Source organism: Colobus angolensis, unplaced genomic scaffold, assembly GCF_000951035.1.
Source record: "Colobus angolensis palliatus isolate OR3802 unplaced genomic scaffold, Cang.pa_1.0 Scaffold133, whole genome shotgun sequence".
Taxonomy (NCBI): Eukaryota; Metazoa; Chordata; class Mammalia; order Primates; family Cercopithecidae; genus Colobus; species Colobus angolensis.
The window spans coordinates 4896029-4916443 of NW_012114411.1; the positions used below are offsets into that span (position 1 = coordinate 4896029).

The following is a 20415-nucleotide window of genomic DNA, read 5'->3' on the forward strand; positions in this document are numbered from 1 at the left end:
TTACAAAGGCAAAAAAAAAAAAAAAAGTTATTTTGTCTTTACCCAATAAAAGCCATTTTGAAGTTTCTTTTCCACAATAATGTTGCAGTGAGCCGAGATAATGCCACTGCACTCCAGCCTGGGTGACAGAGCGAGTCTCCGTTTCAAAAAAAAAAAAAAAAAAAAGGAAGTATATTGGTTCAGTCTGGAAAGATGGAACAACTTGAAGCAAAGGCAGGAAGACTGGAATCAGGGAGGGGGTTTCCAGGTCACGAACAGGTGAGAGACAAAACAGTTGCCTTCTTTTGAGTTTCTGATTAGCCTTTCCAAAGGAGGCGATCAGATACGCAGTTGCCTCAGTGAGCAGAGGGGTGACTTTGAAAGAATGGGAGGCAGGTCGGCCCTAAGCAGTTCCCAGCTGGACTTTTCCCTTTAGCTTAGTGACTTGGGGGCCCCAAGATTTATGTTCCTTTCACAGTATGTGAGTGAGAGCACTTGGAAACTGAGAAGCGGAAGTGTGGCCAGCCAGGTCTCACTAACACAGGCCCCCACAACACCTGTTTCGGTATTGACTGGTTAAATATTAAAAGCCAGAGCCCTTATACAATGGCTGGAATGTAACAAAAGCCCACCAAGAGTTTTTCCCAGGCCTTCCCTGGGCCTTGAAGGATGATAAAATAATGAAGGCATTCTTGACAGGACCCATTTAGGATTACACAAGTTTTACTGGGGGTCTGCAGAAACTCCCCAGACCTCCACAAACAAGCTTACTGGGGCTTTGAAGGAGCTCCCCAAACCTCCATGACTTAGCAGTAGACAACATAAGGGTAATCACCCCAGCAGCTGGACCCACTGCGATTATGTCAATTTACTGAGGCTCCGGGGGAAGGTCCTCAGGACACACCTTAGTTAAAGATTAGAAGAAGCTAATCACTTGTATCTTTAGATAAATGCACACACGTATATCCACATAGCTTGGAAGGTATATAAGCTCTGGAAAACTGTAATTTTGAGTTAGTCTGGTGATAATTTCCAGGGCTTCTCCCTGTAACAGGTTGCAGAAATAAAAACTCTCTTCCTCCCCAGTTCACCTGTGTTTCGTTATTGGGCCGTGAGAAATCGCAGCCCAGTTTGTCCGGCAGCAGAAGGTTTGGTGTTAGCTTCATCGCAGGCGCTGACTGTCAGTGAATGTATTCCATGACAATTCTGAGATTTCTTTTTTATGTGACTTGCTCCGTCATGGCAGACAGCTACACTGGCTTCTTGCCATGGAAACGAACTTCTAGTAACAAAACAGAAACCTCTTTTTTTTTTTTTTTTTTTTAAGTCTCAGGTTTCAAGGCTTTCTATCTGCAAAGTGATTTTTAACCAGACAATGGCAATCTATAAACACACCGTGGGCAGCAAATGAGAACAGACTGCAAGGTCGATCGTCGCGCTGATGTGCTTGTTTCCGCAGGCTGCTCCTAAGGGAAGGACAATTTTCTTTTCTGACAGTGCAATGTCGTTTTCTCCACAGATATCTACCCAAAGCCGAAACCACCTTACTACCCACAGCCTGAGAATCCCAACAGCGGTGGAAGTAAGAATCCACAGGCCTGAAACTCTTTCTCAATCTGGTTTGATGATGTTTGCCTTTTTATTGACTAGCAGGTTTAGCCTGGTTGCATTTGAAATACGTGTGTAATAGTTCCCTTACTGGGAATGTCGTTTCCTTCCTCACTGGGGGGAGCAAGAAAGTCCAATGGACAGAAACTATCTTATTTTCCCTTTGCTCTGACATCTGGAAACCACTAAGATGTACGTGTAACCACCCAACTGGTTCACTTTGTTGGCTGCCTACACAGAGCTGATGTATCAGGAATTGCAATGGAGAAAGAGTCATTCACGCAGAGCAGGCTCTAAGGGAGACGGGGTTTTATTATGACTCAATTCAGTCTCCGGAACATCTGGAGATCTGAGTTGTTAAGGATAAGTTGGCGGGTAGGGGCTTGGGCAGCGGGGAGGGCTGATTGGTCAGGTTGGAGAGGGAACCATAGGGGGTTGAAGTGAGGTTTTCTTGCTGTTTTCTGTTCCCGGGTGGATGGCAGAACAGGTTGAGCCAGATTACGGGACTGGATGGGGCCAGCTGATCCATCCAGTGCGGGGGCTGCAAAAATATCTCAAGCACTGACCTTAGGTTTGACAATAGTGATGTTACCCCCAGGAGAAACTTGGGGAGGTTCAGACTCTTGCAGCCAGAGGCTGCATGAGCCCTAAACTGTAATTTCTAATCTTGTAGCTAATTTGTTAGTCCTGCAAAGGCAGACTGGTTCCCAGGCAAGAAGGGGGTCTTTTTGGGAAAGGGGTATGATCAATTTTGTTTCAGAGTCAAACCATGAACTAAATTCCTTCCCAAGGCTAGTTTGGCCTACATCCAGGAAAGAACAAGGACAGCTTAAAGGTTAGAAGCAAGATGGAGCTGGTGAGGTCTGACCTCTTTCACTGTCATCATTTCCTCAGTCATAATTTTTGCAAAGGCGGTTTTATTCTCAAAGGACACTTTGCATTATCATCACAGAAAGCATATCAGGCTGTGAGACAAGTCCTTTTTCTCACTTGTTTTCAGTGCTCCAAATACCTTTGGCTTAACCATTCACGAAACCCCACGTGTGCTGTGCACTTTATGTATTTTAGAGTTGGTTTCTCCGTTTTTTCTAACATTTGGCAGACAGTTTTTTCCACAGATTTATTACACTCATTGAAAAATATGCAATTCAAAAAAAGAAAGAGAGTGAACGAGAGAAAGAAGAGTGGGTGGTAGGGAGAGAGAAAGAGAAAGAGAAAAGAAAGGGAAACGAAGAAAGGAAAAGATAGATTCTAACCATTAAAGTTACCAGCAGTTCAACAACCTTAAAAACTTAAATGTTTGCCAGGCAGAGCAGCATGAGGCTGGCTAAATCAAGAGGGGTTTTGGCATTCTTATTTATAGATGGTATCTACCTGAAAGATGTCATTATTTTTCTGAAATCATCCTGTTGTTTTTCAACAGATATCTACCCAAGGCCGAAGCCACGTCCTCAACCCCAGCCTGGCAATTCCGGCAACAGTGGAGGTAATGAGTATTTTTTAATTTATTTTATTTATTTATTTTTATTTTACTATTTTATTGGATTCTATGTTATTTTACTATTTTATTTGATTCTATGTTATTTTACTTTATTTTACTATTTTATTACTTATTTTGGAGACAGTGTCTCGCTCTGTTGCCAGAGTGAAGTGATATAATCACAGCCTCGAACTCCTGGGCTCAAGCGATCTTCCTCCCTCAGACTTTCAAGTAGCTAGGACTACAGATGTGCACCACCATGTGTGGCTATTTTTCAAATTTTTTGCAGAGACAGGATCTTGCTGTGTTGTTCAGGCTATTCTTGAACTCCTGGCCTCAAGCAATCCTCTGCCTCAGCCTCTCAAAATGCTGGGATTACAGGCACCAGCTATTGGGGCCCAGCCTGGTAATCAGTATTAAAATCCACTTTCGAAGTGTCTGGGGCCAGGCACAGTGGCTCATGCCTGTAATCCCAGCACTTTGGGAAGCCAAGGTGGGCGGATCACTTGAGGTCAGGAGTTTGACACCAGCCTGAGCAATATGATGAAACCCTGTCTCTACTAAAAATACAAAAATAAGCCAGGTGTGGTGGCACATGCCTGTAATCCCAGCTACTCAGGAGGGTGAAGCAGGAGAATCGCTTGAACCTGCAAGGCAGAGGCTGCTGTGAGCCGAGATCACGCCGCAGCACTCCAGCCTGGGAGACACAGTGAGACTCCGTCTCAAAAGGAAAAAAAAAAAAGAAAAAAGAAGTGCTTCACACCTGTAATCCCAGCACTTTGGGAGGCCGAGGTCTCCTCAGGCAGATCACCTGAGGTCAGGAGTTCGAGACCAGTGGCCAACATGGTGAACCTGTTTCTACTAAAAATACAAAATTATCTGGGCAGAGTGATGCGTGCCTGTAATCCCAGCTACTGGGGAGGCTGAGGCAGGAGAATCTCTTTAACCCAGGAGGCAGAGGTTGCCGTGAGCCAAGATTGTGCCAATGCACTACAGCCTAGGTGATAGAGTGAGACTCTGTCTCAAAAAAAAAGGGGGGGTGGTTGGATACAAGTATTATTTAATGACTTAAAAATTCTCATCTCCATGGTGAAAGACCAGTCGCTTTTGAAATGCACAGACATTGTTTTTCGAGGAGTTCAGTTCTGCTATATCCACCAGCACCTGGGGATTACATTTAGTTGATAGTAAATAAATTTAAATTTTTTTGATGACATTGACTGAAAAATCCATGTACACTAAGACGTTTCAAGTTATGATGGAGGAAGGCAATTTTTTTCTTGTTTTTTTTTCTGTTGTTGTTGTTGGTGGTCTGTGTTCTACTCACTTATTCTTCCCTCTGCAAGAGTTATCTTTGGCCATTTTGCCTGTGTTCCTACAGCACTTCCCATCTCCACCTTGGCAATTGTGTCTCATGAACGTGAGATACTCAGGAAAGAGATGCTGGTCTGTAAAGTTGGAAGAGTCTCAGTGATTCCATTGTTGGGGCAAATGTGTGCAGATCAGGGAAGCTAAGATACACTGGGTGTCCTCTTCTCTCTACCTGCTTTAACCATTGGGAGTTCCCCTGATTCTGACTGTTTCAGGTCGTTGCTTGGATGTTGTCATATTCCTAGGGTTCAAGGCACTCTTCATGAAATCCAAGGAAACAAGCTTTGGGTATGTCCCAGTGCCATTTCCCTTGGGTCTTGCAACTGAAGAATTGTGTTTCTTCCCTAGAAAAACTAACACACTTTTGCCCACTCACCCACCTCCTACAAGTCTCCAAAACCACAACATTTTATCCTAGACTGTGTTCCCCCAGGAGGTAGTTCCTTCCTCTGCATTCCTGTACTCCATACTACTTGATATGTTCTTACATGCAATGCCATGCAATTGTGTTTAGTTGATTCCTTTGAATTAGAATGAGAACTCTACATGGGCATGGATTTTTGCCTTTCATGCACTGCTGCATTCCCCAGTCCGGAAAGCTATGCCTGGCACACAGGGAGTCCTGGATGAAGGTCAGTTAAGTCATTAATGCTTGAGTCCCAACAGGCAAACAGCTGGATTCATGCATGAAAGACTTACCTCTACATCCCTTCATCAGGGTGTATAGCTTCAACTCCATTTCCTGGAAAGCTCTACAATAGCCCTTCCTCCTCAAAAGGCTCTGGTCTTGTGATTCATGGCATTCGTCCACCAAGACATGAATAAAGGATCTTTATGTCAGAGGTTCCCTGTTCAAAGCTGTTTTAGAGACCAGGCGTGGTGGCTCATTCGGGTAATCCCAGCACTTTGGGAGGCCGAAGTGGGAAGACTACTTGAGGTCAGGAGTTCAAGACCAGCCTGGCCAACATGGTGAAACCCCATCTCCATTAAAATACAAAAATGAGCCAGGAGTGGTGGCGGGAACCTGTAACCACAACTCCTTGAGAGGTTGAGGCAGGAGAGTCACTTGAACCCGGGAGACAGAGTTCAGTTGGAGTTGCAGTGAGCCGAGACCATGCCATTGCACTCCAGCCTGGGTGACAGAACGAGACTCCATCTCAAAAACAGTAAAAATAAAAAAGCTGTTTTAGGAAACATCCCTTTTTTATTATTTTTTGAGACAGGGACTTGCTTGGTTGCCCAGGCTGAAATGCAGTGTTGGGATCACAGCTCACTGCAGCCTCTACCTCCTGGGCTCAAGCAATCCTCCGACTTCAGCCTCCTGAATAGCTGGGACTACAGGCACACAGCACCCCACCTGGCTCATTTTTTCTTTTTCTTTCTTTTCTTTTCTTTTTTTTTTTTTTTTTGTGTGTGTAGGGGCAAGGTTTCCGTCTGTTGCCCAGGCTGGTCACAAACTCCTGGCCTTAAGTGACCCTCCTGCCTTGACCTCTCAAAGTGCTGGGATTACAGATGTGAGCCACTGAGCCCAGCCTAGGAAACAGCCTTTTAAGTCAAGTGCAATGGCTCTTGAACTCCCCAGAGCCTCTGTGCGTGCTACCTCGACTTCAGCTTCACAGATCCATGCGACTGCAGGATCAGATTAGGGGCACTCACTTACCGGCAGTCCCACATTTCTGGAGAGCCTGTGCTGAGGGAATGGTCCATGCTACAGCAAAGCAGAACAACCACTCTGCCTTTCGTATTTTATACTTTTTTTCTTTTTTGAAACAGGGTCTCTCTGTGTTACTCAGGCTGGAATGCAGTGGTGTGATCATAGCTCACTACAGCCTCCAATTCCTGGACTCAAGTGATACTCCTGGCAGATGGGACTACAGGCGCACACCACCAAGCCCAGATAATTTTTTGTATTTTTTGTAGAGATGGGGGGTCTCACTATGTTGCCCAGGCTGGTCTCCAACTCCTGGCCTCAAGCAATCCTCCCGCCTCCATCTCCCAAAGTGCTGGGTTGCACCCAGCTTGCATTTCACATGCTTAATAAACCCAATCAGCATGTTTCCTACCCCCGGAGTGACAACAGTGCACATTAGCAAGGATTTCTTATACACCAAGACCAAAGACCTAATTACTTATCTATTGACCAATCTTGGAGAGGAAAGGCAGAGTCCAAGGCTTAATTCCGGGTCCAGGAACCATAAGAGGAAGGTCTCCTTGGATCTCATTTGAGCCTGAAGTAGTTCAGTCTATGACAGACACCGTCAGAGGGCAGAAGCACAGGTGAACGCAGCAGTCGGAACTTTGTCAGGGCAGCAAAGGACGTCTTAGGCAATGAGGCTTGCAAAGCAGCCTTGGGTTATTGAGAAAGCTCTCTCAGGGTGGATTCTCGGGGCTCTGGGATCTTCTCTATCTTGCAGGTGCCTCTGTTTTTTGGGAGGAAGCAGGTAGATCTCATGTGTCAGGGCAGTAAGGAGCAGGAACGAATGGATGAAACAAATCTATTGGGGTAGGTAGTGGCTGTGCCCTGGGGAGCCGAGAGAGAGACAGGGGGATGGTGCTGGTTTCAGACAAGAGAGTTGAGCAGGAACTTGAAAGAGAAAAGGAGAGTGGATTGTGGGGACCTGAGGAGCTAGAATTCTGCCTGGGAAATCGGCCACTGCCAACGTGAGGGGTGGGGTTAGGAGCGTGCGTATGGTGATGGAGAAGCCTGGGGGAGGTGACTGGTTGATGGGACGAGAGGAGCCGTCAGCAGAGAAGGAAAAGCCCAGAGTCTCCTTCCGGGCTTGCTTAAGGACTAGGGAGGGACAGCATATGAGATGATGCTGGAGGATTCTGAGCAGGGGACGGGCCTAGATGGGAGGCGGGGCAGAAGGAGAGCTGGACGAGGGCATGGTGAGAGGCAATGTTGGCTCATCCAGGAAGGACGGCCAGGAGGGAGCAGAGGGAAAGGGGCGTGCAAAGGTCCAGAGGCAGGAACAACGGAGAGCGTCCAGGGAAGGAGGGAAGGGCAGGGGATTTGGAGACGGGACACCCTGAGAGAGAGAGGGATCCAGGCAGCAGGCAGATACCACAGCCTGAGCTTCACCCCAGCTCAAGGTTGGCCCTGGGAGGGCTTTGAGCGGAAGGTGGGCAAACACCTGCAATATGAGACCACACTGCAAACGTTCTGGGCCCTGCACACACCTCCTTGCAGGCCAGGTGGCCAGCCCACAAGGTAATTTAATTCCTGGTGCCTGTGGGCGTCCTGGAAAGAGCCAGTTGGCATCGGAACGCTCTTCTCCAAAACCTGTCCCAGTGCACCCAACGCGGACCTGGTGTGAAGGGGACTTTTGGAGAGGTTGCGTTAGCAATGCCATGTGCTGTGCCCCACAGGTTACTTCAATGATGTGGACCGTGATGACGGACGCTACCCGCCCAGGCCCAGGCCGCCTGCAGGTAGGTGCCGAGCCTCTCCAGACGCGACGCATTGTATTTGCGCAGAGAGGATGGGATGAGAGGCCTGAGATTGGGGATGAGAGGCCTGAGGTTGGGGCAAAGTTGGTCACGGATGGACGATAGGCTGGTGCAGGGGATGACAGAGAAGGCCCCATGGCCGCATCAGTGGGGTTTGCGGTCTGGGCATCTGTCCACCTCTCCAGGCTGGTGGACTGGATGGAAACAAAATGAACAGGTAGAACTGGAGGGTCCACTGAAACACCTGTGGTCATTTCTGTTTAGACTTGTATAGTGTAAGTGTGGGTGTATATGTCCAGATGCACCTTTATATATCTGCATGCTTCTCAATCTTCATTTGTGTGTATATGAAGGTTTATATATCTTCATATTTGTGTGTATATATACTTTTAAATATATACAAATACATTTACATATGTAGGTATACGGGTTTTTTCATGTGTGTATATACATGCTTTTGTATATATACACTACTTAGATACCTTTCTATGCTTTTATATATGTATATTCCTGACTTTATATATATCCTTATATATATCTTTACATAGGTACATGTTTTATATGTGTATATATATCTTCATATTTATATGCAGATATATGCTTTTTATATATATTTATTTATATGTATATCTTTTAATATATCTTTTAAAAATGTATCTTCATGTGTATCTTTAAATACATATACATTTTATATATTTTTATATTTTATGTGTATGTTATATAAATATGTATCTTTACATATATACTTACATATATGCCTTTATATGTATCTTTATATATGTACATATATACCTTTATGTGTATGTGCTTTTATTTATGTATGTATATATTTATATATACACTTTTATATATACATATGTGTATCTCTTTATATGTGTGTATAAATGCCTTTATATATGTACACATATACCTTTATGTGTATATACTTTTATATATGTTATATATACACACACTTTATATATATGTGTATATATGTTTATATAGGTATATGTCTTTATATATGTATATACATATCTTTTTTTTTTTTTTTTTTGACTCGGAGTCTCACTCTGTCACCCAGGCTGGAGTCTGGAGTGTAGTGGTGCAATATCGGCTCACTGCAACCTCTGCCTCCTGGGTTCAAGCGATTCTCTGCCTCATCCTCCCGAATGGCTGGGATTACAGGCGCCTGCTAGCACACCCGGCTGACTTTTGTATTTTTAGTAGAGCCGAGGTTTCACCATTTTGGCTAGGCTGGTCCTGAGCTCCTGACCTCATGATCCAACCGCCTCGGCCTCCCAAAGTGCTGGGATTACAGGCATGAGCCACTGCACCTGGTCTATATGTATATCTTTTAATGTATCTTTATATGTCTTTAATACATCTTTACATACATAGACATTTTATATACATTTTTATGTTTTATGTCTATGTTATATAAATATATATTTTTATACATATATAATTATACACCTTTATTTATATATATCTTTATATATACATATATACCTTTATGTATATATGCTTTTATATATGTATATGTACATTTATATGTACACTTTTATATGTGCATATGTATATGTCTTTATGTGTATAAATATCTTCATAAATATATATATCTATATATAACCTTTATATATGTATAAATATATAAGTATATATTTATGTGTATATATGCATTCTTTGCATATACACACGTTTGTAAATGTCTTTCCATATATGTATGCATACGTAGCTTACATATGTTTCTATACTGTTATATATACATGTATACCTTTACACATATGCATACTGTTTTATATATGTGTATATAGGTCCCTTCATGTATATGTATATATACATTTAGGTGTGTGTGTATATATACCTTTGTATATGTACATATATCTTTATACACACAGACATATATAAACACTTCTAATATGAAGTTTTCTCTATAATTGGAGGTGAATGTCTACCAAGAATCTTTCATATAGAAATACAAGTACAGACAATAGGAGATGGAGATGCATACAACATTGGGCTGAAGAGTGTGGTCTTTGAGGCTTTATTTTCAAGCATGTGAGGTTTCTGGTCTGTTTAGTTCCGCAATTTTATTTTAGAAGACATAAAGGACTTGTCCCACATATTTTGCAAAGCTGGATCTGCATCCTTCGGACAACCAGATTGCATCCAGTCATCTTTTCTGCCGTGTTTACTTGCAATAAATAAAGAGCACTGTCTTAGAATTTATTACAATAACAATCAGGAATAAACTAAAATTACTAGTTATTTTTGAAAGGAGAAACTAAGAATATTTGTGATTGAGACCATCTGCTGCAAGGTCCTCCTAATCTGGAGTAGGGGTGACTGGTCTCTTATCAGTTTCTCGGCAGGAAGCGGGTGCGCCTGCGTGAATTTGGAGTCCCTGGGGTAAATGTTTGTCCTGTGATGGCAAAGTGTTTTTATAGCTATAGCTCAGTGTTGCATGAGTTTTCCCACGGGGAAGAGGAAGCTTTGGTGGGGCCACCCTTGACTCTCCCCTGCTGGTCACTCTTTGGAGCTCTCTTGGCAGTGACACGTTCACACGACTTGTTGCCATTCCCAATGAGCTGGACAGACCAACACCTGCAGGAAACGCCATGCAGGACACCTGAACATCCCTCAACTCTACCTTCTCTGTCTAACAGGAGGTGGCGGCGGTGGCTACTCCAGTTATGACAACTCCGGCAACACAGATGGTACCCTCACATCTGGGCACGCGGTGGTGGGCGGAGGGTGGGAGGGGTCGTCTTTCCAGGGCTCCCGGTTTGCATTCTGCCCTGGGCCTTCTGCCTGGAGTCTTTGGTGAGTGGAGTGCTGTGTGCCGGTGCCTGGTCTTCTGAGAACCTGTCTGTGCTGGACTATTCTGCTTCTGTTTCCCAGGAGGGTGGATGCAGCCACATGTACACACACACACACACCTTTGTTTAGGTAAAAGTAAACAGAGCAAAGAACTATACAACTAATTAGAGAGAGACAGCATCCAACAAACTGGAAATTCTTTAGGGGCGCAGCTCACTTACTTCAAACAGAATAGAAAACACTTTCAATGGCCGGGCTCGGTGGCTCATGACTGTAATCCCAGCACTTTGGGAGGCTGAGGTGGGAGGATTGCTTGAGCCCAGGAGTTTGAGACCAGCCTGAGCAACATGGCAAAACCCTGTCTCTACAAAAAATACATATATACAAAAAGTAGCCAGGCGTGGTGGCATGTGCCTGCAGTTCCAGCTACTCAGGAGGCGGAGATAGGAGGATCACTTGAGCCCAGGAGGTCGAGGCTTCAGTGAGCAGAGATAAGATTGTGCCACTGCACTTCAGCCTGGGTAACAGACTTAGATCCTGTCTCAAAAAAAAAAGAAAAGAAAAGAAAAGAAAAAAAGCATGAAAACTCTTTTGGTCGGTGATTATGCCCAGAATGAAAGCAGTGTTCTACAGGAGCCATAAACAGGCTGTTGGCTTGGTTGAGTTTTTCTCATGGAGATCAGGGGACCTTGAAACCCTCAGATCCTCTCCGGTTTGGAAAAGGAGGACTGAAGCAAAATGTCATCCTTGAGAAAGAAAACAAGAACAAAACACTCTGGAGGCTGATTTTAAAACATTATCTCCATTTTAACATTTTCCCTTTGTTAAGAGTTTTACACACCTTCGATGAATTGAGTAACCATCTTTTCTTTTCTTTTCTTTTCTTTTCTTTTTTTTTGAGACAGAGTTTTGCTTGTTGCCCAGACTGGAGTGCAGTGGTATGATCTCTGCTCACTGCACCCTTGGCTTCCTGGGTTCAAGTGATTCTGCTGCCTCAGCCTCCCAAGTAGCTGGGATTACAGGCATGTGCCACTACACTGGGCTAATTTTTGTATTTTTAGTAGAGACAGGGTTTCACCATGTTGGTCAGATTGGTCTCGAACTCCTCACCTCAGGTGATCCATCTGCCTCAGCCTCCCAAAGTGCTGGGATTACAGGCATAAGCCACTGTGCCTGGCTAATTTTTGTATCTTTAGTAGAGATGGAGTTTCACCATTTTGGTCAGGCTGGTCTTGAACTCCTGACCTCAGGTGATCTGCCCTCTTCAGCCTCCCATAGTGCTGGGATTACAGACGTAAGCCACCGTGCCTGGCCTTGAGTAACCATCTTTTTGGTTAAAACTAATATGTGCCAAGAGCTCTGGCAAGGTGGGAAGTACTTTTTTTTCTTTTTTTTTTTTTCAGATATGGTCTCACTAGGCTTTGTGAGAGCCAAGGCTCTTGGCCCCCTAAGTTTTCTCTGAATCACTGACACGAGGCAGCTTAATTAATAGGAGAAAAAGCATACAAATGCATTGAGTGGGTATACACACAAACCTTCAGAACCAAGACTCAACCACCAATGGGATGCAAAAGCTTATAGAGCATCTTTTTTAACTTGATGTTAGGTTCAGGGGTCCTCGTGTAGGGTTGTTATATAGGTAAATTGTTTGTCACAGGGGTTTGGTGTACACATTACGTCATCACCCAGGTAATAAGCATAGGTAGTTTTTCCATCCTCACTGTCCTCCCATCCTCTGCCCTCTGCCCTCAAGTAGGCCCTGGTGTCTGGTGTTCCCTTCTTTGTGTCCACGTTGTCAATCGAGAAAAACGACGAGACGAGTCTAAAAGATTTATTTGCCAAAGTTAAGGTTAAGGACGCGCACCCAGGAGACTGGTCTGTGCCCTCCTTCGAAGATGATTTTGAAGGCTCCAAATTTAAAGGGGAAAGGGTGGGAAATTGAGAAGTACATAATTTTCATGGAAGTGGGAGGTAGGGAAAATAGTTATTCATGCTTTTGTCTGGCTCAGTGCATCTGTGTTTTTTACATAAGATGACATAGACAAATGGGGCAGAGGGAAAATGCAGGGAATCTACATGTTGCATAAGATAATCTGGACAAAATGGGGCAGGGGAGCAATCACGTATGATTTGTGTCTGGTGGGCGGGGGTGACTGCACCTGTAAAGATAAGCTATCAATTTGCATTGTCATGGTGAAATCTTCACAGCTCACTAGGAATTTCCTTGTAGGCAAAATATGGGGGAGACGTGTAGCTTTTCATCTTGTAGCCATTTTATTTAGGAACCAAAATGGGGAGGCAGATTTGTGTGACCCAGTTCCCAGCTTGACTTTTCCCTTTGACTAAATGAATTCAGGATCACAAAATTTAATTTCCTTTCACGGTGCATACTCCGTGTTTAGCTCCCACTTGTAAATGAGAACACATGGTATTTGGTTTTCTGTTCCTGCATTAGTTTGCTTAGGAGAATGGCCACCAGCTCGATCCGTGTTGCTGCAAAGGACATGATCTTGTTCTTTTTATGGCTGTGTAATATTCCACAATGTACATGGGCCACATTTTCCTTATCCAGTCTACCATTGATGGGAACCTAGGTTGATTCCATGTCTTTGCTATTTGAGTTTGCTATTTGCTGTTCTTTGCAGGAAGAATGTGGGCTCAGAGCATGGCCCAAAATAGGTGATGTTGGTAAAGCAGGTTTAACAGGTGGCAAGCCAGGTGATGAGAGGGAGACAGGAAAAGGCCTGGCGGCAAGGGGGTCCTTGTTATGCAGATAAAGGTTCCCAGGTAGCAGCACTCAGAGACAACCATGGTAAATGTTTCTTTTCAGACCTGTAAAGGTGTCAGAGTCTCAGTTTCTCTCTCCTACATCCAGGAAAAGCTTAGAAAGGGAAGTCCTGGCTGCAACAGCAAAGATCCTCTACAGACGCCAGTTTCCCCACCTCAGTCTGCTGGCCCTAGAGCAGCAATTTCAAAATAAGGCAAAGCGATATATTTTGGAGTAAAATATTTTGATGTCTGTCATCTTCATTACCTCTGAAGCGAGTGTTGTCATCAGATCCATTGAACAAAATGAAAGCAATGCATGACGCTCAACTGTCCACTTCAAAGGAGCAATAGCTGTGGCCCTATAGGTAGCTCATCCTCAGAACTCACTCCCTATGACACAGACAAGCTTCAGGGTGGGAGGGGGCTCGTGACAAGGTGCTCATTACCTGGGGTCAAGAACTGTCCACTTTTAGCCGGGCATGGTGGCCCACGCCTGTAATCCCAGCATTTTAGGAGGCCAAGGTGGGCGGATCACTTGAGTTCAGGAGTTCAAGACCAGCCTGGGCAAAATAGTGAAACCCTGTCTCTCCAAAAAAAATGCAAAAATTAGCTGGACATGGAAGTGTGTGCCTGTGGTCCCAGCTACTTGGGAGGTTGAAGTTTGAGGCTGCAGTGAGCCATGATAGCACCACTGCCTTCCAGCCTGGACCATGGATTGACACCTTGTCTCTAAAAAAAAAAAAAAAACAAAAAAAAACCAAAAAAGAATTGACCACCTTCAACTCAATGTACTATGAGTTCCTTCCACCATCTTTCTGTAACTACCTAAGGGGTTCCCCTTACCTACTACCTAGATAGACCTGGTTTATTGAGATGGGAATTGCAATAGAGAAAGAGTTTAATTCACACAGAGCTGACTGAACGGGAGCCTGTGAAACAGTGATGCTGTCTGGGGTACATACCCTGGGGTTCGCTGTTGCATGCTGAGAAAGAATTCAGGACATAGACACATGTGGGTGGGTTACGGAGTTGAAAGTGTAATAGAAGAAAGGAGAGAGAGAGAGAGAGAGAGAGAGAAACATCTGAAAAAGTTGGGAGGTTGTAGGCAGCAGCTTTTATAGGCAGGCTGGAGGAGGCGGTGTCTGATTTACATAGGGCTCACAGATTGGTTCCATCAGGTATGACTTCTACATAGTGTGTGGGGAAGGCTGGTGGCCCCACCCTAATCTTGTTATGCAAATAGGCTTTCCAGTTGGTCAGTGCCATCTTGTCTGCTTCTTACTGTACATGGGGCTGACAAAGAGGAGGGAAGATGAAGCCGCCATCTTGAACGTGTCTAGACCCTGGTTCCTGCCGGCATTCACCCATCCAAGCTCCTAGCTGGCTTGTCTATGTCTACAGCTCAACTTTGTTAGAAAATTATTTGGGGCTGCTTTTCATTAAAAAGAAAAGCCTTACCGAGGACTCCCATACCCTTGCTATGTGCCTAAGTAATTAAGTAATTCCTTCTTAACTCCTATATCAACTGGAGTTTTTGCTTTTTTTTTCTTTAAACAGGGTTTCATTTTGTTACCCAGGCTGGACTGCAGTGGTGAAATCATAGCTCACTACAGCCTCAACCTCTTGGGCTCAAGCAATCCTCCTGCCTCAGCCGCCTGTGTAGCTAGGACCACAGGTGTGTGCCACCACACCTGGCTAATTTTTAAAAATTTTTTGTAGAGATGGGGTCTTACTATGTTGCCCAGGCTGGTCTTCAACTCCTGGCCTCAAGTGCTTCTCCCACCTCAGCCTCCCAAAGAGCTGGGGTTACGGGCATGAGCCACTGCACCTAGCCAAGTCTGGAGTTTTATGACTCAAATCAGCTTCCCCCAAAATTTGGACACTGGGATTTTTAAAGTATAATTTGGCCGGCAGGAGAGCCGGGAGTGGGGAGTGCTGAGTGGTTGGTTGGAGGTGGAGTGACAGAGGATGGACATGGGTTCTTCTAGCTGTCTTCTGTTCCTGTGTGGGACAGCAGAGCTGGCTGAGCCGCATTACCAGTCTGGGTGGCGCCGGCTGGTGCATCTCAGTGCAGGGTTTAAAAAATATCTCAACTTCAACCTTAGGTTTTACAATAGTGACGTCATCCCTAGGAGCACCTGAAGAGGTTTGGAATCTTGTGGCCTCCGGCTGCATGGCTCCTACCCTATTAATAGAATTTCCAATCTTGTGACTCATGTGTTAGACTTTCAAAGACAGTCTGATCCCCAGGGAAGAAGGGAGTTTGGTTCGGAAAAGGGCTGTTATCTTTGTTTGAATGTTAAGCTGTAAATTCCTCCTGTGGTTATCTGAGTCTGTGTTCAGGAATGAACAAGGGCGGTTTGAAGGCTGCAGGCATGATGCAGTCGGTTAGGTCAGATCTCTTTCACTGTCGTAATTTGCTCACTGTTATAATTTTTGCAAAGGCAGTTTCAACTGAACTGAAAATGTGAGGCAAAGACCAAATTTAATATTTTTACAGAAAGCCACTGGGGGTTGTTTTTTATTATTTTATTATTTATTTATTTAGAGACAGAGTCTCACTCTGTTGCCCAGGCTGGAGTGCAGGGGTGCAGTCATAGCTCACTGCAGCCTCAAACTCCTGGGCTCAAGAGATCCTCGCACCTCAGCCTCCCGAGGAGCTGGGGCTGCAGGCACACACCATCATACCCAGCTAAATTGAAAGAACCTTTTTGTAGAGATAGGGTCTCACTGTTGTAACTGCCCAGTGGGTTTACCTTGCCCCCTGCCTAGACAGAGCTGATTTATCGAGACAGAGGAATTGCAATGGAGAAAGAGTAATTCATACAGAGCCAGCTGTACCAGAGACCAGAGTTTTATCATTACTCAAATCAGTCTCCCCAGGCATTCAGGGTCGAGTTTTTAAAGATATTTGGTGGGTAGGGGCTTGGGCAGCGGGGAGGGCTGATTGGTCAGGTTGGAGATGGAACCATAGGGGGTTGAAGTGAGGTTTTCTTGCTGTTTTCTGTTCCTGGTGGATGGCAGAACAGGTTGAGCCAGATTACCAGTCTGGGTGGTGTCAGCTCATCCATCCAGTTCAGGGTCTGCAAAATATCTCAAACACTGGGCTTACGTTTTACAATAGTGATGTTACCCCCAGGAGCAATTTGCAGAGGTTCAGACTCTTAAGCCAGACGCTGCACGACCCCTAAACCATAATTTTTCTTTTCTTTTCTTTTTTTCGAGACAGAGTGTTGCTCTGTTGCCCAGGCTTGAGTGCAGTGGCGTGATCTTGGTGCACTGCATCCTCCGTCTCCCTGGTTCAAGCCATTCTCCTGCCTCAGCCTCCCCAGTAGCTGGGACTACAGGCACATGCCACCATGCCCGGCTAATTTTTGTATTTTTACTAGAGACGGGGTTTCACCGTATTGTTCAGGCTGGTCTCGAACTCCTGATCTCAGGCGATCCACCCTCCTGGGCCTCCTAAAGTGCTGGGATTATAGGTGTGAGCCACCGCGCCCGGCCCTAAACCATAATTTCTAATCTTGTAGCTAATGTGTTAGTCCTACAAAGGCCAGAAGGAGGTGTTTTCAGGAAAAGGCTTGATCACTTTTGTTTCAGAGTCAAACCATGAACTGAATTCCTTCCCAAAGTTAGTTTGGCCTGTGCCCAGGAATGAACAAGGACAGCTTCAGGGTTAGAAGCGAGATGGAGTCAGTTAGGTCTGGCCTCTTTCACTGTCGCCATTTCCTCAGGTACAGTTTTTGCAAAGATGGTTTCACCATGTTGCCCAGGCTGGTCTTGAACTGGGCTCAAGCGATCCTCCTACCTTGGCCTCCCTAAGTGCTGGGATTACAGGCCTGCACCACCATACCCGGCCCACCTTGGAGTGTGTTATATAATGTGAGCCGTCCCCACACCCCTACAGCCTATGAATGAGCCTTTTCACCCCATGCACGATTCTCTGAAAATTCTCTGTTTACAGAGAGGTTGCTGTTCAGGACATGTTCTTTTGTTCTCTGGCATACTCATCAGTCAGAAAGAAATGATTCAGCAAGTGGCTCTCTGGAGAGCCCCGATCGTTTCCTGTTTTCCTGTGAAGTTAGTCTCAGTAGGTCTGCACTGTGCCATTTTTTGGGAACCATTATCTGGCTCCCGAATGGATCAAAGCTTACTGGTCAGGGTGCTGCTGTATCCCTGGGGCAAAACTGCCGGAAAATAGCAGATAGCCCTGTGGTCCTTGGCAGGGCCAGCTGGGCCAAGCGCATCAAGCGTGCATGAGGCACAGCCCAGTTTTGGGAGCATGACGCTTGTTTTCGAGGATGCCTCTGCTTGCCTTCCTGCCTGGACCCCTGCTCTCCAGCCCCAGCAGAGCGAGGCTGTGAGTCAGTGCTCGGATTAACATTAGCATGGAGGTGCCGGCTGGGATGAGTTGCGTGGCTTCTCCCCGAATCCCTGAAGGAGGCAAAGCGTGTTGGGCCTGTTCTAACTTCATGCAGAGCACTGAGGGGTGGGGGTTGACCTTGGCTGGCTGCGGAGGGAAGCCCAAAGTCTGGCCTCCCTGTGGAGAGTGGGGAGAAAATGTTGCACTTGTGGTTTTTAAATACTAGTGGACAAGTTTCTCTAACACCCAGTGTTTTAGTCTGCTAAGGCTGCCATAGTAAATTACTACAGTCAGGAGGGCTGAAGCAAAAGGGATTTCTTCTCCCACAGTCCTGGAGGCTGGACGTCTGAGATCCAGGTGTGAGCAGGGCTGGTTCCTCCTGAGGCCTCTCTCCTGGGCTTGTCGACATCATCATCTCCCTGTGTCCTCACAGGGTCGTCCCTCTGTGTGTGTCTGTGTTCCAATCTCCTCTTATGAGATGTCTTAGTCCATCCCAGGCTGCTGTCACAGAATACTATAGAGTGGGTGGCTTAGAAACAACAGACATTGATTCTCCCGCAGTCCTAGAGGCCGGAGGTCCAAGATCAAGGTGTGGGCAGGGCTGGTTCCTCCTGAGGCCTCTCTCCTGGGCTTGTAGACACCATCTTCTCCCTGTGTCCTCACAGGGTCATCCCTCTGTGTGTGTCTCTGTCCCCATCTCTTCTTAGAAGGTCTGTAGTCCTATTGGATTAGAGCCCACCCTAGTGATCTCGTTTTATTTTAATCACCTCTCTAAAGACTTAATACAGCCACAGTCTGATGCCCTGGGGATTAGGACTGTGACCTGTGAATTTGGACGGGAATATAGTTCAGCCCATAGAACCCATTATCCACGTAAGTCATTCCACTTCAAAATCAGCACAAAGCATTAGTTTAAAAATCTCAAATCTGTATTAGTTTAAAAATCTCAAATCTGTATTTTTTAAAATTGCTCTTAACACATTGGAAAAATGTAGAAAAACTTTTTTGTGTTGTTTTTCTGAGACAAAGTCTCACTCTGTAGCCCAGCCTGGAGTGCAGGGACGTGATCATAGCTCATCGCAGCCTCCACCTCCTGGGCTCAAGCATTCTTTTGCCTCAGTCTCCCAAGTAGCTGAGACTACAGGTGCACATCACCACACCCAGCTAATTTTTTTTTTTTTTTTTTCCTGAGATGGAGTCTCGCTGTGTTGCCCAGGCTGGAGTGCGGTGGCACAATCTTGGCTCACTTCGACCTCCACCTCCTGGGTTCAAGCAACTCTCCTGCCTCAGCCTCCCGAGTAGCTAGGACTACAGATGCACATCACCCCACCCAGCTAATTTTTGTATTTGTTAATAGAGATGGAGTTTCACCATATTGGCCAGTTGGCCTTGAACTCCTGACCTCAGGTGATCCACCCGCCTCGACCTCCCAGAGTGCTGGGATTATAGGTGTGAGCCACTGCTCCCGACCCATTTTGCTTTTGATAAACACGACAGAGATGAGTGTCCTTGTAATGAAATGTGCCCTTCCATGCTTCTTTCTTTATGATGAGTTCACAAACTTGGAATTTCTAGATCAAGGGAATACAACCCCGAAAGGTTTCTGGTAAATTTGGCCTAATGGCTGGTGCCTGTCTCCCTTGTGCCCTGCAGCAATGCCAGCACAATGCTGCAGGGGAGTTCTGTGAGCTGTGTGCCCCTGGCTACTACGGAGATGCCACAGCCGGGACGCCTGAGGACTGCCAGCCCTGTGCCTGCCCACTGACCAACCCAGAGAACATGTGAGTGCCCTAGCTCAAGGCCCGAGGACACAGTTCCACTGGGGAGTGAATGGAAGGTGCTGCATTGTCTTTTGGGGCAGAAGTGAAGGGAGCAAGATGGAGAATGGGCTTCTCATGACCTGACCGTTGCCTCCCCAATTCCAGGTTCTCCCGCACCTGTGAGAGCTTGGGAGCCGGTGGGTACCGCTGCACAGCCTGTGAACCAGGCTACACTGGCCAGTACTGTGAGCAGTAAGTTTGTAAACAGAAGTGGGGGAAGGATGGAGGACAAATGGTGGACTCACAAGTGAGAGCCTTAAAGGGTGTTGCTCAGAAAAGTCTCTTCCAGGATTATGCTCCTTCCCTGCCCCAAACCCTTCTAAGATGCCACATTGCCCTTGGGACAAGCCCAACCTCCTTAGACAGCTTTAGTGTAGCAGCTTCACCCCACTTCTGACACCCAACTCTGTACTTTAGCTGGGCTTAACTTTTTAAATTCTTTTTCTTTTTCTTTTTTTTAAACTGAGACAGGGTCTCACTGTGTTGCCTAGGCTGGTCTTAAACTCCTGGGCTCAAGCAGTCCTCCTACCTCAGCCTCTCAAAGTGCTAGGATTACAGGCGTAAGCCACCACGTCCAGCCACTTTTTGAATTCTTGATGTTCAGGCTTTGCATATGCCGTTTCTTCTGCATGGAACAGTCTTCACCCCTAAACCACCTCTTCCTGGCTAACTTCCACTTAGCCTTCAGACCCAGCTTCATTCACTCATTCAGCAAATTTTTAACAAGCAGCTCCTGTGTACCATACTGTGTGCTGAGGTGTTGGAGATAATGGAAT

At 45.7% G+C, this 20415-nt stretch overlaps 1 protein-coding gene across 2 annotated transcripts in view; it reads left to right on the top strand.

The window, feature by feature from the left end:
• The window catches only part of XG (Xg blood group), a 71069-nt gene that overhangs the window by 36897 nt on the left and 13757 nt on the right, over positions 1 to 20415 (top strand). For both annotated transcript variants that reach the window (XM_011934278.1, XM_011934279.1), the window contains exons 4-7: positions 1499 to 1561; positions 3011 to 3073; positions 7808 to 7870; positions 10534 to 10584. In XM_011934278.1, coding sequence (XP_011789668.1) covers positions 1499 to 1561; positions 3011 to 3073; positions 7808 to 7870; positions 10534 to 10584 — 240 coding nt within the window. The remainder of the gene's footprint in view (positions 1 to 1498; positions 1562 to 3010; positions 3074 to 7807; positions 7871 to 10533; positions 10585 to 20415) is intronic.